This window comes from Hemitrygon akajei, chromosome 12, assembly GCF_048418815.1.
Source record: "Hemitrygon akajei chromosome 12, sHemAka1.3, whole genome shotgun sequence".
Classification (NCBI taxonomy): Eukaryota; Metazoa; Chordata; class Chondrichthyes; order Myliobatiformes; family Dasyatidae; genus Hemitrygon; species Hemitrygon akajei.
In genome coordinates, this window is record NC_133135.1 from 9,231,354 (window position 1) to 9,251,303 (window position 19,950).

General features: G+C 43.9%; 1 protein-coding gene across 15 annotated transcripts in view; it reads right to left on the reverse strand.

Moving 5' to 3' along the window:
- adgrl2a (adhesion G protein-coupled receptor L2a) overlaps nt 1-19,950 on the reverse strand; it is an 852,977-nt gene that overhangs the window by 331,653 nt on the left and 501,374 nt on the right. For all 15 annotated transcript variants that reach the window (XM_073062547.1, XM_073062548.1, XM_073062549.1 and 12 more), the window contains one exon: nt 15,648-15,833. In XM_073062547.1, coding sequence (XP_072918648.1) covers nt 15,648-15,723 — 76 coding nt within the window. In that variant the 5' untranslated portion in view covers nt 15,724-15,833. The remainder of the gene's footprint in view (nt 1-15,647; nt 15,834-19,950) is intronic.

Here is a 19,950-nt window from a genome sequence, read left to right on the forward strand (position 1 = left end):
TATGTACTTTGATAATAAATTCGCTTAGAACTATGATGGATTCTTGTCGATGGTCTTCCTAGTGAGTTGAGGAGAGGGGCAGAGGCAATCCACATAAATTAGCCACAAATTCCTGAAGCCCAAAGAAAATAGATCATTTACTGCCGAGACCGCTCATCAGGACTGGAAAGGAAGGGGGGGGGAAGCCCGAATAAGAAGGTGGGGGTGGGGGAGGGGGAGAGTACAAGCTGGCAGGTGATAGGTGAGACCAGGTGAGGGGGAGGGTGAATGGGTAGGGAAGGGGGGGATGAAGCGAGAAGCTGGCAGCTGATAGGTGAGACCAGGTGAGGAGGAAGGGGAATGGGTAGGGGAGGGAATATGAAGCTAGGAGGTGATAGACGGAAGGGCTGAAGACGAAGGAACCTTCTTCCTGACCTGCTGAGTTCCTCCAGCATTTTGTGTGTATGGCTCTTAATTCCCAAACATCTAAATCAGCCTGAAGAGGTTCAACATTACATCTAAAAACTGGGATGACACTGCACTCAATAGATACACCTGGAGGAAATCTGTCCAAGAGGAAGCCTGCTACATGAGAACGACCTCTGCTGTGCCACAGAGAACAAGTGGCAACTGTGTAAGGAGAGACTGAACAACCAAACGACCTAACCACAGACCACAGTCACCACTAACTCTTGCTACACTGCACCAGAGTACGTCAATCTCGGATCGGCTTCTCTAGCTATCTGCGCACCCACCAATAGACAATGTACGCAATTTGAGCGATCACACTACTGATTCCCAGCATCTGCAGAATCTCTTGTGTTTGTAAATTACTACAGATGCTGGAATTGAGGCATGAAGTGTCTCATAACTGAAATATTAAGTCTGTTTTTCTTCCACTGATGCTGCCTGACCTGCTAACTGCTTCCCGCATCTTCTATTTTAAAAAAGTCAGAATAGATTATCCCAATTATCCAGTGGACAACTATTTCTCTCTCTGCTACCGGTTGTAACCATTGTTCAGCATTGAATTCATATTAATCTCGATAATAGCTGCTGGATTGCTTCACTGATCACAGTGAAACACCGTCAGATTGAGCTGAGACAGGTAAGCAAGCCCTGCCGTCTGTTCTGCAATAAATTACACGGCGCTTGCAAAAAGCTACAATGCAGCAGCTATAAAGGCTGAAGGAGCCCCCTCACGAAACACATTCAAGTGCTGACTCCCAGAATTCAGCAACATTGTAAAATGAATGGGTGACACTTCTGCTCCGTTGTAAAGAACGCCCAGCACGGCAGATCACAGTTGACCTGTTGATCACACTGTGACTGTGAGATGATTTGCCCGGAGATGTAAAGATGTCTTACTACAACTGCACAGGGCTTTGGTGATTCAACTATTCGGTACTTTTACCAACCAGAAAAACCCTAATCACACAACATGTCAGATGAACTCAGCAGGCTAGGCAGCATCTTTGGAGAGGAATAAATGGTTGATATTTTAGGCCTAGATTCGTCATCAGGACTGGAAAGGAAGGGGGGAAGAGGCCAGAATAAGAAGGTGGGGAGAGGACAAAAAGTACACGCTGGCAGGTTACAGGAGAGACTGTGTGATAGGGAAGGTGGTGGGGGAAGAAGAAGAATGTCCTTAACTCCTGGTGGAGTCATCAGGGCGTTGTCATGACAAGCTTTTTGCACCGATCTTTTGGTGATTGCTCATCATGTGGCATTTCTGTAGCATTCTCCAGTTTTTTTTACGAGGTTGAGTTGCTAGCTCGAAGCTCAACCCAACACGGATGGAAAGCGTGCAAGGGAGCCGGCTGGATTCGAACTCGGAACCATTCGCTCCGGAGTCCAGCGCTGATGCCACTACGCCAACAGCCGGGGAAAGAGGTGGGATGAATTAAGAAGCTGGGAGATGATAGGTGGAATAGGTTAAGGGCTGAAGAAGAAGGAATCTGACAGGTGAGGAGAGTGGACCATGGGAGAAAGGGAAGGAGGAGGAGCTCCAGAGGGATGTGAGGAGGAGAAGAGAAGGGGTGAGAGGAGAACCAGAATGGGGAAATGGGAAAAGCTAGGAGGAGAAGAGGTGAGAAGGACTGATGAAAGAGAGGCGGACAGGTCTGCGAGCTGAAAATTGGTGCAGAAGCAGAGCCGAGGAGTCAGACATCAGGAAGAGCCGTGGTAGTAGGGGACTCCATAGTAAGAGGTACGGAAAGGGGTTTCTGCGGCAACAGGCAAGATTTAAGGATGGTGTGTTGCCTTCCTGGTGCTAGGATCTAGGACATCATGGACCGATTGCAGGGAATCCTCAAGGGTGAAGGTGAACAGCCGGAAGTGGTAGTGCATGTTGGCACAAATGACATCGGGAAGAAGAGGAAGGACATTCTGCAGCGGGACTTCAGAGAACTCGGAAGAAGGCTGAAAAGCAGGACTTCCAGGATGGTTATCTCTGGTTTGCTTCCAGTTCCTTGTGCTGGAGAGGGCAGGAACAGGGAGATAATGGATCTGAATGTGTGGCTGAGGAACTGGTGCAGGAAGCAAGGATTTACATTCTTGGACCACTGGGATCTGTTTTGGGGTAGGGATGAACTGTACAAAAGGGGACGGGTTGCACCTTAATAGGCGGGGGATCAGCATTCTGGCAGACAGGTTTGCCACTGCAACATGGATCTGTTTAAACTAAGTAGTGGGGGGAGGGGATGAACTGGAAATATAAGGATGGAGTTAAAGGGAAAGTGAAAATAAGAAAAGTTAAAAAGGACAACAGAATCAATGGAGTAGAAAGCTCAAGAAGAGATCATACAGTATGGCCAAGTGAAATAGGAATTGATATGAAAGGAGAGGGGAATAACGAATTAAAAGTATTATATATGAATGCACAAAGTATAGGGAATAAAGTAGATGAGCTTGAGGCTCAGTTGGAAATTGGCAAGTACGATGTTGTGGGAATAACAGAGACATGGCTTCAAGCGGACAGGACCTGGGAAATGAATATTCAATGATATACATCTTATCGAAAGGACAGACTGACTGGCAGAGGGGGTGGGGTGGTTCTGTTGGTGAGGAATGATATTCAGTCCCTTGCGAGGGGGGACATAGAAACGGGATGTAGAGTCAGTATGGATAGAACTGAGAAATTCTAAGGGTAGAAAGACCCTAATGGGAGTTATCTACAGGCCCCCAAACAGCAGTCTGGATGTAGGGTGTAAGTTGAATGAAGAGTTAAAATTGGCATGTCGCAAAGGTAATGATACAGTTGTCATGGGGGATTTCAACATGCAGATAGACTGGGAGAATCAGAATGGTACTGGACCCCAAGAAAGGGAGTTTGTGGAGTGCCTCCAAGATGGATTCTTAGAACAGCTTGTACTGGAGCCTACCAGGGAGAAGGCAATTCTAGATTTAGTGTTGTGCAATGAACCAGATTTGATCAGGGACCTCGAGGTAAAGGAATCATTAGGAGGTAGTGACCATAATATGATATGTTTTAACCTACAATTTGAGAAGGAGAAGGGAAAATCGGATGTGTCAGTATTACAGTTGAACAAAGGGAACTATGGAGCTATGAGGGAGAAGCTGGCCAAAGTTCAATGGAACAATATCTTAGCAGGGAAGACAGTGGAACAACAATGGCAGGTATTTCTGGGAATAATGCAGAAGGTTCAGGATCGGTTCATTCCAAAGAGGAAGAAAGATCCTAAGGGGAGTAAGGAGTGGCCGTGGCTGACGAGGGGAAGTAAAGGGCAGTATAAAAATAAAAGAGAAGAAGTATAGCATAGCAAAGATGAGCGGGAAACCGGAGGACTGGGAAGCTTTTAAAGAGCAACAAAAGATAACAAAAAAGGCAATACGCCAAGAAAAAATGAGGTACGAAGGTAAACTAGCCAAGAATATAAAGGAGGATAGTAAAAGCTTCTTTAGGTATGTGAATAGCAAAAAAATAGTTAAGACAAAAATTGGGCCATTGAAGACAGAAACGGGTGAATTTATTATGGGGAACAAGGAAATGGCAGATGAGTTGAACAGGTACTTTGGATCTGTCTTCACTAGGGAAGACACAAACAATCTCCCAGATGTAATAGTGGCCAAAGGAACTAGGGTAAAGGATGAACTGAAGGAAATTTATATTAGGCAAGAAACGGTGTTGGATAGACTGTTGAGTTTGAAGGCTGATAAGTCCCCGGGACCTGATGGTCTGCATCCCAGGGTACTTAAAGAGGTGGCTCTAGAAATCGTGGACGCATTGTTACTCATTTTCCAATGTTCTATAGATTCAGGAAGAGTTCCTGCTGATTGGAGGGTGGCTAATGTTGTCCCACTTTTCAAGAAAGGAGGGAGAGAGAAAACAGGGAATTATAGACCGGTTAGCCTGACATCAGTGGTGGGAAAGATGCTGGAGTCAATTATAAAAGAGGAAATTATGACACATTTGGATAGCAGTAGAAGGATCAGTCCGAGTCAGCATGGATTTATGAAGGGAAAATCATGCTTGACTAATCTTCTGGAGTTTTTTGAGGATGTAACTATGAAAATGGACAAGGGAGAGCCAGTGGATGTAGTGTACCTGGACTTGAAGAAAGTTTTTGATAAAGTCCCACATAGGAGATTAGTGGGCAAAATTAGGGCACATGGTATTGGGGGCAGAGTACTGACATGGATTGAAAATTGGCTGGCTGACAGGAAACAAAGTGTAGCGATTAACAGGTCCCTTTCGGAATGGCAGGCTGTGACCAGTGGCGTACTGCAAGGTTCGGTGCTGGGACCGCAGCTGTTTACAATATACATTAATGATTTAGATGAAGGGATTAAAAGCAACATTAGCAAATTTGCTGATGACACAAAGTTGGGTGGCAGTGTGAAATGTCAGGAGGATGCTATGAGAATGCAGGGTGACTTGGACAGGTTGGGTGAGTGGGCAAACATATGGCAGATGCAGTTTAATGTGGATAAATGTGAGGTTATCCACTTTGGTGGCAAGAACAGGAAGGCAGATTACTATCTAAATGGAGTCAAGTTAGGAAAAGGGGAAGTACAACGAGATCTAGGTGTTCTTGTACATCAGTCAATGAAAGCAAGCATGCAGGTACAGCAGGCAGTGAAGAAAGCTAATGGCATGCTGGCCTTTATAACAAGAGGAATTGAGTATAGGAGTAAAGAGGTCCTTCTGCAGCTGTACAGGGCCCTGGTGAGACCCCACCTGGAGTATTGTGTGCAGTTTTGGTCTCCAAATTTGAGGAAGGACATTCTTGCTATTGAGGGAGTGCAGCGTAGGTTCACAAAGTTAATTCCCGGAACGGCGGGACTGTCATATGTTGAAAGATTGGAGCGACTGGGCTTGTATACACTGGAATTTAGAAGGATGAGAGGGAATCTGATTGAAACATATAAGATTATTAAGGGATTGGACACGCTGGAGACAGGAAGCGTGTTCCCACTGATGGGTGAGTCCAGAACTAGAGGCCACAGTTTAAGAAATAAGGGGTAGGCCATTTAGAACAGAGATGCGGAAAAACTTTTCTACCCAGAGAGTGGTGGATATGTGGAATGCTCTGCCCCAGAAGGCAGTGGAGGCCAAGTCTCTGGATGCATTCAAGAGAGAGTTAGATAGAGCTCTTATAGATAGCGGGGTCAAGGGATACGGGGAGAGGGCAGGAACAGGGTACTGATTGTGTATGATCAGCCATGATCACAGTGAATGGCGGTGCTGGTTAGAAGGGCCGAATGGCCTACTCCTGCACCTACTGTTTATTGTCTATTGATGGATCTTGGCCTGAAACATCAGTTCTTTACTCCCCTCCATAGATGCTGCCTGACCTGATGAGTTCCTCCAGCAGAGTGTGTGTGTGTGTGTTGCTCTGGATTTCCAGCATCTGCAGAATCTTTTGTTTTTAAAGCCCAAACACTACAGTTTAGCAACACTGTGACCAGCTTGACCACCTTGCAGTAAAACAGACTTTACTGTATCCTAAATGTGTTCTCTTGGGATTCCCAACCTGGGGTCCACAGACCATTTGCTCAATGGCATAAAAAAAGTTGGAAACCCCTTTCCTAACGGGACTTTGACCATGGAATGAGTGTTGGTGCCAGACAGGGTGGTTTGAGTATCTCAGACCCAGCCAATCTCCTGGGATTTTCATGCACAAGAGTTTATAGAGAATGGTGCGATAAACAAAAGAAACTTCCAGTGAGTGGCAGTTCTGCGAGCATAAAATGTCTTGTTAATGACGGAGCTCGGATGAGAATGGCCAGGCTGGTTCAAGCTGACAAGAAGGTGACCACAACTCAAATGCCACAGGTTACAACAGTGGGGTGAAGAAGGGCATCTGTGAACACACAACACGTCGAATCTTGAAGCTAATGGGCTACCTCAGCAGAAAAGGACAACGCCCCTTGGCACACCTCGCACTGATTAAAGGCCAGAAGAGGACGAGGCAGGGTTTGGAAGTTTCCCTGCACAGACATGGCCACAGCTGTGTTCCCTCTATGATGTGGTTTCGTGGGTTTCCTGATATTTTACACTCAAGAGAAATATGCAAGACTCTCTGCCTGTGTTCAGTCCAAATCAAACAAGGTTTCCCCGAGGACTGCAGGCTATTAAGGGTCTAGACCTTATGTTTTTCAATAATAATCAACTTAAACAAGATGAAGTACTCTGAGACGGGGGCTGGTGGGGGTGGGGCTGGGAAGTAAACCGCCACTCGATCTGTTATTGCTCACCAGTGCAGCATCTGTCAGCATACCATCTATCTGCTGCAGAAACTCAGCATCTGTGGGAGGAAAGAGATTGGCAGGTCGAAACACTGCATCCACCAGAACAGTTCGAGCAGGCTCAAGAACAGCTGCTGAAAGCTGCGTTCTCAGCTAGCTCCATCATGGGCACTAGCCTCCCTGGCATCGAGGGCACCTTCAAATCGTGGTGCCTCAGAAAAGGCAGCAGTCGTCATTAGGGACCCCAACACCTAGGACATACCCTCTTCTCATTGCTAACATCAAGGAGGAGGTACAAGGGCCTGAAGACACACAACTCAATGTTTCAGAAATAGCTTCTTTGTCTCCATCATCAGATTTCTGAATGAACAATAAACCCATGTACAAACCCCATTTCCAGAAAAGTTAGGATATTTTCCAAAACACAATAAAAACAAAAATCTGTGATATGTTAATTCACGTGAACCTTTATTTAACTGACAAAAGTACAAAGAAAAGATTTTCAATCGTTTTACTGACTGACTTAATTGTATTTTGTAAATATACACAGATTTAGAATTTGATGGCTGCAACACACTCAACAAAAGTTGGGACCGAGGCATGTTTACCATTGTGTTACATCACCTTTCCTTTTAATAACACTTTTTAATCGTTTTGGAACTGAGGATACTAATTGTAGTAGATTTGCAATTGGAAATTTTGTCCATTCTTGCTTGATGTAAGACTTCAGCTGCTCAACAGTCCATGGTCTCCGTTGTCTGATTCTCCTCTTCATGATGCACCATACATTTTCAATAGGAGATATATCTGGACTGGCAGCAGGCCAGTCAAGCACAGGCACTCTGTGTCTACAAAGCCACGCTGTTGTCGCCTGTGCAGAATGTGTTCTGGCATTGTCCTGCTGAAATAAGCACGGACGTCCCGGGAAGAGGCGTCGCCTTGATGGCAACATATGTCTCTCTAAAATCCTAATATACGCCTCAGAGTCAATGGTACCTTCACATACATGCAACTCACCCATGCCGTGGGCACTGATGCACCCCCATACCATCACAGATGCTGGCTTTTGCACCTTTTGCTGATAACAATCAGGATGGTCGTTTTCATCTTTGGCACGGAGAACTCGACGCCCGTTTTTTTCCGAAAGCTAGCTGAAAAGTGGACTCATCTGACCACAGCACACGGTTCCACAGTCTTTCGGTCCATCTGAGGTGAGCTCGGGCCCAGAGAACTCGCCGGCGTTTCTGCATAGAGTTGATGTATGGCTTCCTCCTTGCGTATTACAGTTTCAAGTTGCATTTCTGGATGCAGCGACGGACTGTGTTAAGTGACAATGGTTTTCCGAAGTACTCCTGAGCCCAGGTGGCTATAATTGTCACAGTAGCATGGCGGTTTCTTAGGCAGTGCCGCCTGAGGGCTCGAAGATCACGCGCATTCAACAGTGGTTTCTGACCTTGCCCTTTACGCACTGAGATGTCTCTGAATTCTCTGAATCTTTTCACAATATTATGTACTGTAGATGTTGAAAGACCTAAATTCTCTGCAATCTTGCGTTGGGAAATGTTCCTTTTGAACTGACTAACAATTCTCTCACGAATTTTGGCACAAAGGGGTGAGCCACGACCCATCCTTGCTTGCAAAGACTGAGCCTTTGATGGACGCTACTTTTATACCCGGTCATGATACCTCACCTGCTACCAATTAGCCTGCTTAATGTGGAGTCTTCCAAACCGGTGTTACCTGAATATTCTGTGCACTTTTCAATCTTATTTTAACTCTGTCCCAACTTTTGTTGAGTATGTTGCAGCCATCAAATTCTAAATTTGTGTATATTTACAAAATACAATTAAATTGGTCAGTATAACTATTGAAAATCTTTTCTTTGTACTTTTGTCAGTTAAATAAGGGTTCACGTGAATTAACATATCACAGATTTTTGTTTTTATTGCATTTTGGAAAATATCCCAACTTTTCTGGAAATGGGGTTTGTACATTACCTCATTTTTTTTGCTCTCTTTGTACAAAGCTTATTTAATTTAATTGTTATATACATTTCATATTGTAATTTATATATATTTTTTATTATTTTCATATATATTGCAATGTACTGCTGCTACAAAGACAACAAATTCCACATCACATGCCAGTGGTATTAAACCTGATTCTGATTCCCTTCAACCATTCCATTCCTGAGGCAATAGGCACAACCCTTGGAACAAGACAACGTGTAATGTCCCTACCCATGGCCCTCTTTATACTGGGCATCTTACATTTCCACTCTCAGCTATATTCAAATTCAAGTTTACAAGCATATTTTTATTTTTATTTCATTGCGATACAGCGTGGAGCAGGCCCTTCAAGACGTGCTGCCTAGCAACCACCAATTTAACCCTAGTCTAATTACAGGACAATAGACAATGACCAATTTACTGTGGGAGGAAACCGGAGCAACTGGAGGAAATTCGTGCGGTTACAGGGAAAATGTAAAAACTCCTTACAGGCAGTGGCAGGAATTGAACACGGGTCACCTGTACTGCAAAGCAATTTGCTAACCTCTGCTCTAATGTGCCGAACATGTATTACAGGTGTAATCAGTACCTCAGGGTAGCAACACTGCTGTTTTTGGTTCTAGTTGTGCTCTTTCTTGCAAAAATTGTGCATAATTTTTGTTTAATTTATGCTTTTCTTCTGATTCTGGATTTGTGCCTGTGATGCTGTTGCAAGTGAGTTTTTTTTATTGCACCTGAGAATAAACAAAAGGAATAAAGGCAACCCTGACCTGTACAATATAAATCCATTAGGCATAAGAGCACTTGGCCCATCAAATCCATTTTGCCATTCGATCATGGCTGATTTATCATCCCTCTCAGCCCCATTCTCCTGCCTTCTCCTCATAACCATTGACACCCTGACTAATCAAAAACCTATCAACCTCCGCTTTAAATATATCTGCAAAGCCAAGAGATTCTGCAGATACTGGAAATCCAGAGTAACATACACAAAATGGCAGCATCTATGAAGAGGAATAAAGAATTGGCATTCAGGGCTGAGAGCCAACATACTCAATGACTTGGTCTCCACAGACCAACCCTAACCCTAACCCTAAAGAAATTCCTCCTCATCTCTGTTCTCAGGGGAAGTCCTTGCATTCTGAGGCTGTGCCCTCAGGTTCCAGACCCCATCACTACTGGAAACATCCTCTTCATGTCCATTCTGTCTAGGCCTTTCAATATTTGATCGGTTTCAATAATATTCCGCCCCCCCCCCCCCCCAATTCATCTAAACACCATCGAGTGCCAATCCAGAGCCATCAAATGCTCCTCATACATTTACCCTTTCGTTCCTTGGATTGTTCTAGTGAACCTCCTCTGGAAATTGCCAGCACATCCCTTCTCAGCTAAGGGGCCCAGAACTGGTCACAATGTATTCTTGGAGCAGAAAGGGATGGAGGTTATGCCACGCCTGAAGCAGTTAAGGGCACCACACCCTTGTATGAATTTGTTTATTTTGGATAGCGATCACTGTTGATTTTCCAGAATAACACCTGAATTCCAAGACTGTGATTGCAAGGAGAGATTAAACCTGAGCTAGCGTTGCTGGAATTTAGAAAATGGAGCAGTAATCTGATCCTGGTTTCCTTGGCTCCAGCTGCTGAATGGAGTCAGTTCAGGGCACTGCACTTCAGGATGGATGGGGATTCTGGAGTGAGGAGAGCCTGCAATAACTCAGGGTGAGTGGGGTTACACAGTCTGCAGAAGCTAGGATCATTCCCTAAAGTCAGAGGTACAAATGGACTTGGGAGTCCTTGTGCAAGATTCCCTACAATTTAACTTGCGGGTTGAGTCAGTGGCAAAGAAGGCAGACGCAATGTTAGCAATCATTTTTGAAGACAATGATACAAGAACAAGGATGTAACGTTGAGGCTTGCTTAAGATACAGGTGAGGCCGTACTTGGGGTATTGTGAGCAGTTTTGGTTTCCTTATCTAAAAAAAGATGTGCTAGCATGGGAGAGGGCCCAGAGGAGGGTCACAAGAATGATCATGGGACTGCAAGGGTTAACGTATGAGCACTAATTGATGGCTCTGGGCTCATTGAAACCTATCGAATATTGAAAAGCTACAGTGGATATGGAGAGGATATTTCCTATAGCGGAGGAGTCCAGAATCAGAGGGCACATCCTCAGAATAGAGGGGCTTTCATTTAGAATGGAGATGATGAGGAATTTCCTTCCCCAGAGTGGGGTAAATCTATGGATTTCATTGCCACAAATAGCTGTGGAGGCCAATCATTGGGTATATTTAAAGAGATGGTTGAAAGGTTCACAAATAGTCAGGGTATCAAAGGTTATGGGGAGAAAGCGGAAGAATGGGGTTGACAGGGATAAAAAAAATCAGCCATGATCAAATGGTGAAGCAGATATGATGGGCCAAATAGCCTAATTCTCCTCCTATGTTTTATGGCCTTATCTTGTAAATTTCAGGGTTGCATCTTTGATGCTGTTACCAGTCAAGAATCTATCATCCTCCGCTTTAAATACACCTAATGACTTTGCCTCCACAGCCATCAGTGGCAATGAATTTCACAGATTCACCACCCTCTGGCTAAAGAAACTCCTCCTCATCTCTGTTCTAAATAACATCGTCCAGTTACCAGCACATGTACTTTTGCAAGCATGTTAACATTAAGTCACTTTGGCAACTACTGACTAGGTAAGGAGTAAGTTGAATCTTCCAACAAACACACACCGGTATGATGATTAATTGAATGCTGGAATAAAAGCATCTGAATCCTTGAAATCAAAATCTGCAACTGAGTTAGAAACAATGACATTTTGTTGAGAAGCCGTTTGCGTGCACCTGGCAGTATACAACCGTGAATCAAATAGAGGGACAACATCCTGTTACTTACAAACAATAATTAAAAGCATCGCCAAAAAAAAAACTGGGCACAACTTTTTCTTAAAGGCAAATTCCTGTCAGGTGCTTGCACTTCCATATAGAACTTCAGAAAATACAAAAGTTCCTTATTCTGCATCCGGTGACTTAACTGGTTGGCAAACAGCAGAAGGTTTGATACTGAGCAACACACACACAAAATGCAGGAGGAACTCAGCAGGTCCGCCTATGGAATCATTTTGGGCTGAGACCGTTCCTCAGGACTGGAAAGATGCCAAAATAAGTAGAGGGGAAGGAGGACAAGCTAGTGGGTGATTGCTGAATCCATATGACTGGGGGCTAATGGGTGGGAAAGGTAAAGGGCTGTAGAAAAAGAAATCTGACAGGTGAGGAGAGTGGGCCATGGGAAAAAGGGAAGGAGTGACACCAGGAGGAGGTGATGAGCCGGGCCAGTGAGGAGAAGAGGTAAGAGGCCAGAGTGGAGAAATGAAGAAAAGGGAAGGGGGAAGGGACAAAAGTTATGGTAAGTTGGCAAAATCAATGTTTATGCCATCAAGTTGGAAGCTACCTTGGTGTGATACTACACCTGTTAACTTGGATAGCTCTTTAGAAGAAGCTAAATCATAAAAAGGCCCATGTCTTCATTCTTCCCATATTCCAGTGATCTCACCCTCAAATTCTACTGCTCACTAACACACCAGTGGCATGCTATAATAGACCATTAACTTATCAATATATCATTGGGATCGAACAGAGAACATACAACAGTACAGCACAAGAATAGGCCCTTCAGCCCACAATGCTGGGTCAAACCAAATAAATCCGTAATTAAATGGCCAACTAAATAAATCTCTTCTGCCTACACAATGTCTATATCCTTCCATTTTCCTCACATTCAGGTTCCTAACTAAATGTCCCAAATATATCTGCCTCTACCACCACCCCAGGCAGTGCATTCCATGCACCCACCACTCTCATATCTCCTTTAAAATTACCCCCTCTTCCCTTAAATGCATGTTCTCTGGTATTAGATATTTGCACCCTGGAAAGAAGATACTGTCTGCCTACTCTATCTATGCCTCTCATAATCTTATAGACCTGTATCAGATACAGAGAAAACAAACCAAGTTTGTCCAACCTCCTGCTAAAGCACATGTCACCTAATCAAGGCAGCATCCTGGTAAACCTCTTCTGCATTTGTCTTGAAATCCTCGACATCCTTCCCATAATGGGGTCACCGGAACTGTATGCAATGGGACTGGGATTTGGAAAGAAACCAGGGCAGCCAACGTAAAACTACACAGGGAAAGCATGCAAACTCCACACAGGTAGCATACAAGGTCAGGATTGCGCCCATGTCTCTGGCACTGATGGAGCAGCTCGGAAGGAGCCTGAGGTAGATACCCTTGGCTGGCTTGTCCAGAATCCGGGAGCTAACTCTCGAAATATGGGGCTGGACTTTTCAGGTAGAGAAAGAAAACATTCTGTCATCCAGAGGTCGCAGTAACTTAGGAATTCTCAACAAGGAGGCTGGGAAGGCTCAGTTGCCGAGTGTATTCAAGATGAGGGTTGCCAGGGGTGAAGGAAAATGTCACTGAGGCTAAAAAATATTGAACTCAATGATGGAGCTAGCATCATAAGACCATAAGATAGCAGAGTAGAATTAGACCATTCAGCCCATCAAGTCTGTGCTGCCATTTCATCATGGTTTTCCCTCTCAACCCCATTTCCCTGCTTTCTCCCTGTAACCTTTGATTGGCTTATTAATCAAAAACCTCTTAACCTCCACTTTAAATGTACCCAATGACTTGATCTCCACAGCAGCCTCTGGCAATGAACCCCACAAATTATAAATCCTCTGGCTGAACAAATTCATCTCTATTCTAAGGGGATGCCTTTGTATTCTGAAACTGTGTCCTCTGGTCTTAGACTCTCCCTCCATAGGAAACATCATCTCCACATCCACTCCATAAATGCCTTTCAATATTGGGTCAGTTTTAATGAGACTCCCCACCCCCCTTTCATTCTTCTGAACTCCAGTGAGTACAGTCCCAGAATTTGAATATGTTTCTCATTTATATTAAACCTTTCATTTCCAGGATCGTTCTCGTAAAGCTCCTCTGGACCCTCTCCAATGCAAGCACATCCCTTCTTAGATTTGGGGTCCAAAGTTGCTCATAATATTCCAATTGTCATCTGACTCATGCCTTACAAAGCCTCAGGTTTACATCCTTGCTTTATGCTCAAAATGAACGCCAGCATTCATTCGACTTCCTTACTAGTATTTAGTCTTGTTCCTATCTATTATGTCCCAAGGATTCCTTCTGTACACTGTTGTACCCTGATATTAAAGGGTGGAGGAGGCAGAAATTCAACTGGTACACGGAATTTGGATTCTTTCTACTTCACACTTGGCAGAAGTTTATAAATGTATAATAGAGCCTTGGAATCCCAAGGTAGAAATGGCAAATACTAGAGGACGGTCACTTAAACATGCAGGAATGCAAGAAGCTACAGAGAGTTCTGGACAAAGTCCAATACATCAATGGGCAAATACCTCCCTACCATCGAAGGTATCTATAGCAGATCCCTGGAGCTCAGGGAGTAACTATCTGCTGCATTGCTCCTCTTCCCTGCACAAACCCACTCACAATTCCCCCCTTGGGTTTTACTGTTAATATTTATGATCACCTGGGCCTCCTGAATCTGAATCTCTCTAATCTCTCAGATATGCTTGTGAGAACAGCCCCCACTCGATTCTTTTGAAATCTCTCTTCTGATACGCAATCCAACATCTCCTCGGGAACTGTGGGGCATAAAATATCCTGACTGCCCCCGCTCGCTACTTTTGAGATCTCTCTTATGTACAGAAACTTCTGCGCCTAGCATCAACTTATGTATATAAGCAACTTTATGCATTTATTTTTTTTAATTATTGTGTTCTTTAACTTATTATGTTTTTATTAGGGTTGCATTGGATCTGGAGTAACAATTATTTTGTTCTCCTTTACACCTGTGTACTGGAAATGACATTATAGAATCGGGAATCTTGAGCCCAAAGAGGTATATTGAAGCTGGAGGAATAGATCAGAATAGGAACGTTATCCTGAAATTGGAACACAAATGGCTTGTGCTCTGAGTTGTTTGTCTTTAATGATCCACTGGTCAGATGGCTAAAGTTCAAAAGTTCAAATTCAATTTATTTTCGACGTACATACAACCCTGAGATTCGCTTTCTTGCGGACATACTCAATAAAGCTTTAATAGAATCAATGAAAGGCTGCTCCTACCAGGGTGGACAACCAGTGTGCAAAAGACAAAAAACTGCAACTACAAAAGTAAAAGAAGAAAAATAATAATAAATAAATAAATAAGCAATAAATATCAAGAGTCTTTGAAAGTGAAGCCATAGGTTGTGGGTGGGATCAGTTCAGTGATGGGGCAAGTGAAGTTGAGTGAAGTCATTCTCTCTGGTTCAAGAGCCTGATGGTTGAGGGTTAATAACTGTTCCTAAACCGTTCACAAACAAGAGGAATGGATGAGTCATAGAGCCTCTGCTTGGATCAAACAGACAATCAGGCAGGAAGATCAAAAGTTGCGATACTGAAGGGAGGTACGGACAGCTTGAGCACAGCAGTCTCGGTGGAGGTTGGAGATCGCCAGAGCAGGGGTCATAATTCACCTCAGGTGTGGCAGGAAGCGCGATGGGAGTTTGTCAACTTTTCGCCCATAGCGTTTCATGGTGCTGTGCTCTGGAGCTAATCCACAGCGGCACTGGCTACCAGAGGTCACCACTAATCGGAATCAAGCAAGAGGCCTCTTACTTGCACTGAAAATATTCTCCCACCTACTTCAGACATGGGTGATGGACACTTCGTGAAGCAACAGTGGAAAGGTGGGCGACCACCATACAGATCAAAAGGGTACGCGTGCACATCAAATCCATTTTAGACACGAAACACCATTTGTATAAGCAGACAGCAATGGCAGTCTATTCCAAATTTCAAACTCATTGTGTGTACATAAGGTTGGCACTCAACAGCAAAAAATTAAGATCTTACCTTTTGTGAACGGTATCCACCCACCAAGGACAATAAACCACCACAAGACCCAAAGCTTCCAGACAGATGATGACATCTTCTGATCCTTTAATCTTATTTTTTCTCTTGGCAGACACTGTTTCGCACGTCAGTTTATTGGCCTCTCATGGAACAAATGTTAATGACTTCCTTCATAACACTTCAAGTCTGAAATAAAGAAGACAATCTGTTACCACAGGTCAACAAAGAAGCAACAGCCAATAAGATGAGGCATTGCCTACCCACTTGAACCTTGAACCTTCTGTACTGTACTTTTCTGTGATACTGAGACTCAATGAAGTATATAGTGAAATGCGCTGTTTCGGTCAAATTAAATCAGTAAAGATTATGCAGGGGGCAGCCTGCAAGTGTTCGAACACTTCTGGTGCCAACACCACATGTCCATAACTTGCTAACCCTAAATCAAATGTCATTGAAATCTGAGAGGAAACCCATAGGGTCACACTGAGAACTAACAAACTACTTACAGGCAGTGGCGGGAATCAAACCCTTTTCGGTGATTGCACTACTGTGTCCTACAAAGACACAGGTGACTGCAATACTGTCTGGCTGTGCCAACTTACCTCATGTGCCTGCAATTTGAGAGCAAGACTTTTAACCTCTTAAATCATGGTTGGCTTTAACTAAATTATAGATTGTTAAATACAGGCTTATGGTGTGGTGGGAAACCACTCTGTGTATTGAGTCTGTGGTGGGTTTAATCCCCATCCCGGTACCCAAGGTTGTGGGGATGCCCAATTCCTACACATGGTAGCCTTGAAGGGCAGCTGAATCACGGATTACCTACAGGAGGCACCTAAAAGCCCTGGAACAATACCACCAGAGATTTCTGATGAAGAATTTTGAGGATCAGATGGAAGGACAGATGCACCAACACCAACATACTGGAGAAGGCTAACATTAACAGCATCTCCACCACGATAAAGCAACACCAACTCTGATGGACATCTTATGTCATCTGGATGCCCAAGTCGCATCTCCCCAATCAGATCCTTTACTCCCAGCTGAAGGAAGGTCAGTGAGCCCCTGATGGGCAAAGGAAACACTTCGAATATAAGATCAAAATCAGCCTGAAGAAATTCTGCATTACATCTGAAAACTGAAAAGATTTCACACTCAGTAGATACACCTGGAGGAAATCTGTCCAAGAGGGAGCTGCACTACACAAGAGCAACCTCCACTGTGCCACAGAGGACAAGTGGCAGCTGTGAAAGGAGAGACTGAACAAACTAAAGACCCAACCACTAACGACAGTCACCGCTTACTCTTGCCCACACTGCACCAGAATATGTGGATCCCAGATCGTTCTTCTATAGTGACCTGAGGACCTACCAATAGACAAGCTCTCAGAGAACATCATACTCAACTCGAGTGATCGCACTACTCCATTGGGTACAAGAGTGGAAACCAGTGTGATCTTCTTCTGCTGTAGCCCAACTATTTCAAACTTTGACATGTACATCACTGTTGTAACACATGGTTATTTGAGTTTCTGTCACCTTGCAATCTGGCTCTTCTCCTCTGACCTCTCTCATCAACAAGGCGTTTTCATACACAGAACTGCCACTCATTGGATTTTTTTTTGCACCATTCTCTGCAACCCCTAGAGACTTGTGCATGAAAATCCCAGAAGATCAGCAGTTTCCGAGATACTCAAACCAACCCATAAGGCACCAACAATCGTTCCACAGGCAAAGTCACTTAAATTACATTTCTCCCTCATTCTGATGTTTTGTCTGAACAACAACTGAATCGCTTGACCATGCCTGCGTGCTTTTATGCATTGAGGTGCTGCCACATGATTGGCTGATTAGATATTTGCATTAATGAGCAAATGTAGAAGTATTATTAACGAGCAAGTGTAGAGGTGTACTATACGTAATCAAGTGGACTCTGGAGTAAATCAGAGGGCATGCCTTCTTCTGGAGAAAATGTGTGACCATAGGTGACGACAAAGATGTTTCGTGTGGTTGAATAGTCTAACGTCAAATTCAAATTTACTTATCACATGTATATCAAAACATACAGTGAAATGGGTCACTTGCATTATCAACTCACACTACCTAAGGACTGTATTCTTTGGAGGTTAGAAGACTGAAGGGTGACCTTGTATAAAACTATAAGGGCCTTTATTCAGGGTTGGAGAAGCAACAACTGGGGCATGGGTTTAGGATGGGAGAATAAAGATCAGGAACTTGAGGGGCAACTATTTTATACGGAGGATGGTATGCAGTGGAATCAACTGCCAGAGGTAGCACAATTAAAGCTCAAGTGCATAAGACAATAAACTCTGCAAATGTAAATATAAATAAATAGCAATAAATAACAAGAAAATAAGATAATGAGATAATCAGTCCTTAAAGTGAGATCATTGGTTGTGTATAACACAGACAACATAACCACATTGCTGTGCTGAACTGATTAAACTGATATCTCCTAATTAATCTACTTATTCATTGAGATTCAGCACAGAATGGCTCTTCCTGTCCTTCGAGCCACACCGCCTAGCAACCCACCGATGTAACATTTGCCTAATCATGGGACAATTTACGATGACCAACGAACCTACTAACGGTACATCTTTGGACTGTGGGAGGGACCTGGAGGACCCAGATATGATTCCAGGGGAGAGAACGTGCAAACTCCACTCAGGCATCGCTGTAATTGAACTCGAAACTCTGAGCCCCGAGCTATAATAACATTGCGCTACCGTGGCACCTATGTGCTCTTTCCAGTACTTTGACACTATCCTCCTCCCTTCTCTGCAGATTCACGTGCCTATATAACTCACTTAAATACTGCTCTGCTATCTGCCCCCACCATCCCCCAATCAGCTCATACCAAGCCCCACTCCACTCTGCGTAAAAAAAATTGCCCTACATACATTTGTACTTTCCCCCCTCACATGTTCTCTACTACTAGACATTACAATCCTGTTAAAAATAAAAAGGGATTGAAACATCTACCTATGCCTCACATAATTTTATAAGCTTTATTAAATCTTCCTTCATCTTTCACTACTCCAGAGCAAATAGCCCCAGTCTGATAAACCTCTTACAATACATGTTCTTCAAGCAGAGCAGCATGCTGATAAACTCCCCTGCTCCCTCCACTTCCTCCGCTTATGACGGGCAATCAGGTTGTAAAGGTCAAGTCAAAGACTGAAGCAGATGAGTCTGGAAGTTAAGGGCTTGGGTCTGTGAGTCCATGAGTCTGCTGGAGGACAGAGGCCCAGAGGTGACCTGTCCTGCAGTTGAAGGCCTGTGGGTATGTGGGAGTGGGTGGGTAAGAGGGAGGAAAGGGGATTGCTGTACTGCTGTTGCTGTGTTGTTGTTGTTGCTTGTGTTGTGCTGTTGAACACTATGGGCATGCTATGTTGGTGCCGAAATGTGAGGTGACACTTATGGACCATCTCCAGCACATCGTCAGCTGTGTTGGTTGTTAATGCAAATGACACATTTTGCTGTATGTTTCAATGTAAATGTGTTAGATAGATAGAGTGCAGATCAAAATGTTACAATGATAGATAAAGTTAAAGATAGTGAGAGAGAGGACGAGAAAGAGATAGAAAGGTAGAGAGATAGAGAGAAGTTGAGATAAAGATAGAAAACTTGAGTGAGAGAGAGAGAGAAGATAAATAGATAGATGAAGGCCTGAGTTATAGGGAAATGTTGAATACATTAGGACTTTATTCTTTGGAACAGTGAAGATTAAGGGGAGATTTGATAGAGGTATACAAAATTATGAATGGTATAGATAGGGTAAATGCAAGCAGGCTCTTTCCATTGAGCTTGGGTGGGACTACAACTGGAGGTCATGGGTTAAGGGTGAAAGGTGAAATATTTAAGGGGAACACGAGGGGGTACTTCTTCACTCAGAGGGTCATGTGAGTGTGGAACGAGCTGCCAGCACAGTGGTGGATGCAAGTTTGATTGTAAAGTTTAAGAGCGGTTTAGATGGGAGGGTTACGGAAGGCAACGGTCTGAGTACAGGTCAATGATAAAAGGCAGTTTAAATGTTTGGATGGCAGGGGTATGAATGGGAAATATATGGGAGAAATTTGGGTGGGAGGGATAGGGAGGGCAATGGGCTGAGTGCAGGTCAATGGGATAGGCAGTTTAAATCGTTCAGCATGGACTGGATGGGCCGAAGGGCCTGTTTGTGTGCTGTACCTTTCCACGACGCTATAACTTGACGAGAGATAGAAGAAAAGAAAATAGAATGAATGAATGAATGACTCTATTCCATGGAGCACCGATTGGAG